Genomic DNA, 7,500 nt, shown 5'->3' on the forward strand with positions numbered 1-7,500 from the left:
TAGAAATGCATAAATGTGTGAATCTAAACTGCATGCATCAAACTTATCAGAATGACAATGAAAAAAAAAGTTTAAGTGAGTACTGTTACTACTTCCTTTGATGTCTTACACACACACGCGCGCACACACACACACACACACACACACACACACACACACACACACACACACACACACACACACACACACACACACATACACACACACACACAGATAAATATATATATATATATATATATATATATATATATATATATATATATATATATATATATATATGTGTTTGTTTGTGTGTGGGGGGTGCGTGCGCGCGCGCTCATTAGCCTATCAACAATGACTTCTAATCTGATTTCACTTCACCTGCAAGTGCTCCATCCACTTCTCAAACGGCAAATTATTCAAGAAAGTGCTGTGCAACTCCATCGCCAGCTGCCATACGTTGTCAAGTAGCCCCTTTTCCAACAGGTATGGAAGTACCTGTAATCAGTTTTCTTTTTTTAATATGAAGGGTCTATATTTTTTTTTATTTATATAGGGGACTTTTCCTTCCTTCCTGCGTTAGATTTAGATGTAGATATTTGTTTGTCTCGTTTATATCGTTGTGGGAAGATTTTCAGACTTAATTCAAGAATGGGAAATTAATACAGACTTGATTTACGATATTGATAAACATTACAGCGTGCACACTACACATTGACTTAATATTTCTTCTTTATATATTGATGGTGAATACTACATGCTGATATATATTCTTTAAAAAATCTGTGAATAATCCTCTTTTTTAATTACTTCAAGTTTAAGATAATACGCAATATACAAAAAAATATTTACTCCCATTCACTAGATTTCCTATATTTTACAAGATCAACATTGCAAATACACCCACATTATAATCAACGTAAACCCATTCACTGGACTGTGCACGAATATCAACATTCCAATTCATTACAATGAACAAAAAAAAAAAACATTCATTATGTTTTACAAGACAAATACACACATTACACATACGAAAATCTCATCAAACTTACCACCCATTCACTAGATTCTATATCTAGCTTAAGATAGTGAATGGTTCGTCCCAAGTGACCATTTTGCCGTAGAATACTATCAAAGGTATTGAATTTATAGGTCACGCCTTTGTGGACCAAGACCTTTTCACTTTCACCGAGACCCAGTTTGTGGAATTTGATTTTCTCGCCGCTTTCCTGGAAAGATATGTAATTAGAATAAGAAAGGAAGTAAATACAAAAAAATAAATAAATAAATAAATAAATAAATAAACACAGATATATGTGTATGTGTGTCTGCCTGCATATATATATATATATATATATATATATATATATATATATATATATATATATATATATATATATATGTATGTATGTATGCATGTATGTACGTGATACATACACATATATACGCACATTTTTTACGTGTGTGTGAGTGTGTGAGTGTATGCGTATGTTTATGTGTGCGCGCGCATCTGTAACTCAAAAAGACATTCGTCCTATCACCACACGCCATGTGAGACGAATTGCAAACCCCGCACTATGTTGCTACTCCAACACACTAATGCGAACAAAAATAGGATAATATTTTGAAAATAACGGAAAATACTCTTTTGACGTTGGTGACTTAGGACCCAGCGCAACATCAAATATCATTGTTAATATCATCATAAACCTGCAATTATCTCATAATTATCATAATTAACCAAATAATTATCAAATAATTACAATTACTAACTTGTTAGATATCGAAGAATTTTCATAATTAACCTGTCAATTATCGAATAATGATCAACATTTATTATGGTAATTATTAATCAGTTACCATCATTAACCTGCCTATCATCAAATAATGATCACTAGGCCTTTTTTCCGGTGCCAAGAGGTGTATTACTACAGTTTCCCATGACTCCGCCCCTATTTATGGGGGCGGAGTCATATATAAGCAACTGCACCTGGCTGATGAGCGCGCGGAGCACCTCTGCTCGTTTTAAAACTGGAAGAAAATGGGAAGTTCAAAGTTGATGCTGCACTGTATGGTGCAATATTAGTAACTTTGATGATGTTAATGAGGATATTATTGCACTAAGTACTAGTTTGAAAGTATTTACGCGCGCGCGCGCGCGTATATATATGTGTGCATATATGCATATATATTATATATATACATACAGAAATGTATATATACATACATACCTATATATACAGTATACACACACATATATATTTAAACATATGTATACACACATGCATATATATATATATATATATATATATATATATATATATATATATATATATATATATATATATATATATATATATATATTTATTTATTTATTTATTTATTTATTTATTTATTTATTATATATATATATATATATATATATATATATATATATATATATATATATATATATATAGCGATATATATATATATATATATATATATATATATATATATATAAAGATATATATATATATATATATATATATATATATATATATATATATATATATATATATAACGATATATATATATATGCATTTATGTATGTATATGTATATATATACATATATGCAGAAATATATTTAAAATTTACACTACTACCATATATAATAATATAGACTTTAAGGTTTATATGCTTTCGTATTAATTAATAGGGCTACGGCTAAGAAGAGCGAGGTTCAGATTTATCTTTCGTATGTGTACATTTTTATGCGATATGTCGTGTAAGACTTGTTACTGTTTTTCTTACATCATTTATGCTTTAATCTTGGGCAATATTCAGGCCTCCAAAAGTGTTCCATGACGAATAATACGGGGAAGTATCTCATGTTTTATTTACAGAGTGTGTTCGAATGGTCAAAAGAATATTATGAAAATTTATATTAGGTTTTACATACTCATTTTACTTAATATGTATATATAATTGAATATGCTGACGTAAACTTATATATCCTTTTGAATGTAGTTGATATCAATCAATAAATAGTGTCATTTTCAAAATATTTAAAGAAGTGTGACCTTCGAAACCACTGTTGATGGACGAATGAAAAAGTATGATGGGAGGCGCTTAGGACCCGCGCATTTTCAACTGATTTCAATAGTTTTCCGTCGTTTGATTTGTAATTTGAAGATGTTGATAACTAACAACTTGTATTTATTGTTATTTCCTAATGTTACATCAGTAAACCAGTAATTTGTTAATTGATACAATTCAAAAACAAAATCAGATTCGTCAACTCGAGTACAATTCCTAGGAATGGGGGTGGAGCCGCACCTGTGGCAACAGCGTAGAAGCATCGGCAGTGTAGTTAGACAGTTTGTTGGCACCGGAAAAAAGGCCTACTGTTTTGTTAATTATTAACAAATGCATCTTCATCTCGAAAAGGTAAAGTAATAGTTAGATTAATAAATAAATGAACATATACATGAATAAGTAAACAAAATAGATGAATAAATAAATACACAAAATAGACAAGTAATAAAGGAAACAAAACATGAGAATATGGGAAACGCACTTATCACCAAATCGATTTTTTCGAGAATCTCTGTTGAGGGAAAATAAATAAATAAATAAATACAAAACATATACAAACAAATAGGTAAATAATAAAGATTACAAACAAAATCTGAAAAAAGGGGAAACGCACTTATCACTAAATCGCAGAAATTTTAAGAGAATCTCCGTAAGAGAAAATAAGTAAATAAACAGATAAACAAATACACAAACTAGATATAGATAAATCAATAGTAAACAAAATAAAACATTAAGATTTAATTAAAAAAAAGGGGGGGGGGAACGCACCCACCACCAAATCACAAAATGTTTAAAAGAAAATATCCGTTACGGGAAAGATGACGTCATCAGCGCGGGATTTTATTTCATTTTCGCAAGACAAAGTTATTTGATTGACAGCTTCACCACCGAGGCAAAATTAACCAGTTCGTAGAGTAATCGAACATGGTACAGGGTACACGGTACATCGGGAACAGAGATAGCACAGCGCAATACAAATTCATTTGAAATTTATTAACCTTGTTTTTTTTCGGGGGGGGGGGGGGTAGGTAGATCGAAAGACAAAATAGATATTTGATAGTGAATAGACAGATTATGAGATGGGGAACTGTGTATGCAAATAGGTACGTAGATAGATGGTAAAATGTTTTGTATTTGGATAGATAGAAAAATTGACAGATAGATCGATATGTGTTGATAGATAGATTGACATATTTAGACAGATAAGCAGATAGATAGACAAATAGGTGGGTATAGATACTTAGACAAACGGACATATAGATAGACATATTAAAAGATGAACAGAAAGGTAGATAGGTAGTTTGATATATACACATACACACACACACACACACACACACACACACACACACACACACACACACACACACACACACACATATATATATATATATATATATATATATATATATATATATATATATATATATATATATATATATATATATATTGACATAAATATATATATACAGACAGACAAATTTAGAGACAGATGTAGATATATAAATGAGAACTGTACAAAAAAGCATCCGCCATTCTTTTTTTTTCCTCGAAACAGACGACGAGCAAGAACGAAGATCTCTGCAATGACACACCCGATCGTTGCATGCAATGAGTAACCGTAATGGGTAAGCTCTGACGAAAGAACGTCCTCACAGTAATCTCTGTCTATATACGGGATGGATAGATAGATGGATATATAGACAAATGTATCAAAGAAATAGGTAAACAAATGTGAATAAGTGAATGTATCGACAGATAAATAAACATATAATTACATAAGCATTCAAACAGATCGAAAACGGACAAGAGACACGCAAAGGCGACCACACAAAAGTTGCTCCCAAACGTACCATGAACTTAGATAATTGCGGCCAAATGTACCATTAGATTAAATAATTGCACCTAAACTTACCATCAAAATAAGTCTATTGCCCCTAAACTTACCATGAATATGCATCAATTGCGCCTAAACTTTCCATTAAAATAAATCTATTGCCCCTAAAATTACCATGAATTAAAATGCCTGCGCCCAAGCTTTCCATTAAAATAAATTAATTGCACCTAAACTTAACATCAAAATAAATCTACTACCCCTAAACTTACCATGAACTAAAATAACTGCGCCCAAAAATACTATCAAAATAAATCTATTGCCCCTAAACTTACCATGAACTAAAATACCTGCGCCTAAACTTACCATTAAAATAAATCAATTGCGCCTAAACTTACCATGAACTAAAATAAGTGCGCCCAAACCTACATTCAAAATATCCGAGGCGTTTATACTCGGGTCGAACAAATGAAGTTCACAATCCGCAAACTCGATAATGGAGTCCTCAAAACTGATGTCATCACCTGCGCCGAAGGAATACACGAGGCAGTCCTTCTTCGGCATCGCCACGTGGTCGTCTAAACACACCTGGTGGGTGGGAGAGGATGGGGGGGGAAAGGCGTTAGAAAAGGTGGATTCTGTTGGGGTTTCGTTTTTGGTGGATAGGGGAGGAGAGAGGAGGGGGGGATATAGGAGAAGGGGAATAGGGGAGGAGAGGAGACAGGGGGGAGGGGGATAGGAGAGGCATAGCCAGGTGGTCGTCTAAACACACCTGGTGGGTGGGAGAGGATGGGGGGGAAAGGCGTTAGAAAAGGTGGATTCTGTTGGGGTTTCGTTTTTGGTGGATAGGGGAGAGGAGGGGGGGATATAGGGGAAGGGGGATAGGGGAGGAGAGGAGACAGGGGGGAGGGGGATAGGAGAGGCATAGCCACGTGGTCGTCTAAACACACCTGGTGGGTGGGAGAGGATGGGGGGGAAAAGGCGTTAGAAAAGGTGGATTTTGTTGGGGTTTCGTTTTTGGTGGATAGGGGAGGAGAGAGGAGGGGGGGATATAGGGGAAAGGGGATAGGGGAGGAGAGGAGACGTGGGGGAGGGGGATAGGAGAGGCATGGCCACGTGGTCGTCTAAACACACCTGGTGGGTTGGAGAAAATGGGGGGGGGGGGGGGGGAAGGCGTTAGAAAAGGTGGATTCTGTTGGGGTTTCGTTTTTGGTGGTGGGTTGGTGGATAGCGGAGGGGGGAAGGAGGATAGGGGATGAGAGGAGAGGGGGGAGGGGGATAAGAGAGACATTGCAACGTGGTCGTCTAAACACACCTGGTGGGTTGGAGAGGATGGGGGGGAAAAAAAAGAGTTAGAAAAGGTGGATTTTGTTGGGGTTTCGTTTTTGGTGGTGGGTTGGGGGATAGGGGAGGGGGAAGGGGGATAGGGGATGGGAGGAGAGGGGGGGAGGGGGGGAGGGGGAAGGGGGATAGGAGAGGAGAGGAGACGTGGGGGAGGGAGATAGGAGAGGCATAGCCACGTGTTCGTCTAAACACATCTGGTGGGTTGGAGAGGATGGGGGAAAAAAGAGTTATAAAAGGTGGATTCTGTTGGGGTTTCGTTTTTGGTGGATAAGGGGGGGAGGAGATAGGGGAGGAGTGGGGAGGGGGGATAGGGGAGGGGGGAGGGGGATAGGGGAGGAGAGAGGAGGGGAGATAGGGGAGGAGAGGGGAGGGAGGGGACGGGGGATAAGGAGAGGGAGGGTTGGGGGGAGTGAAGCGAGTGCAGAGGGAGGAAAAGGAAGAGAGATAGAAGTGAAAGAAGAGAGGAGGAGGAGTGGGGAGGGATGAAGGGAAAAGGGAGTGAGAAGAAAGAGAGAATGTATAAAACAAACAAACACAGACACAAACACACATACATACACACGTACATATATATCTATATCTATCTATATGTATGTATATATATACTGTATAGATATAGACAGACAGACAGATAGATAAATATATAAACAGTGATACTAACCTGTTTGTCTCCATCCATCCACAGCTTACACGATGTTCCGCCAAAAGTTACCAGCTTTCTGCAATATCCGTTGGGCTGTTCAAGTGACTCAAAGTACTCAGTAGGGTTCTTCAAAAGCCGTTTAGTCTTGTTTTTAACCTCTACGATTCTGAGGAAGGGATCGTTGTGATAAGAAGGGGGAAAAATTGCAGTGATCATGAATGTAATGATTATTACGATGGTGATGATGATAGGTATGTTATTATCATTATTGTTATTGTTGATGTTATGTATTTTTTCATCTTAGTTGTTATTGATGTTATATTTTTCATCACCGTTGTTATTGATGTTATTATTATCGAAGTTGTTATGCTTATTTTTATCGTTGTTCTGTGGCTTATACTTATTATTTTGATGATTATGTCATTCTTGATATCTCACTCTTGTCACCAATATCATTATCACCATCATAATTATTAGCATGAGCACTGACAATATTTTTTTTTTCGAAAAGGAAACAGATCGATTGGTAAGTTGATATATAGCTAGACAGATAGACATATGTAAATATAGATAAAGATATAGATAGATATGGAAACAGAGACAGATATATATAAAGATATA

The 7,500-nt window shown here is 35.8% G+C and overlaps 1 protein-coding gene across 1 annotated transcript in view; it reads right to left on the reverse strand.

The window, feature by feature from the left end:
* The window catches only part of LOC113812285 (uncharacterized), a 9,205-nt gene that overhangs the window by 701 nt on the left and 1,004 nt on the right, over positions 1–7,500 (reverse strand). The window contains exons 2-5 of the mRNA XM_027364152.2: positions 6,898–7,045; positions 5,322–5,480; positions 1,032–1,208; positions 361–477 (exon numbers count right to left, since the gene is read on the reverse strand). Of these exons, the coding sequence (XP_027219953.2) occupies positions 361–477; positions 1,032–1,208; positions 5,322–5,480; positions 6,898–7,045 (601 nt within the window). The remainder of the gene's footprint in view (positions 1–360; positions 478–1,031; positions 1,209–5,321; positions 5,481–6,897; positions 7,046–7,500) is intronic.

Source organism: Penaeus vannamei, chromosome 14, assembly GCF_042767895.1.
Source record: "Penaeus vannamei isolate JL-2024 chromosome 14, ASM4276789v1, whole genome shotgun sequence".
NCBI classification, from domain to species: domain Eukaryota; kingdom Metazoa; phylum Arthropoda; class Malacostraca; order Decapoda; family Penaeidae; genus Penaeus; species Penaeus vannamei.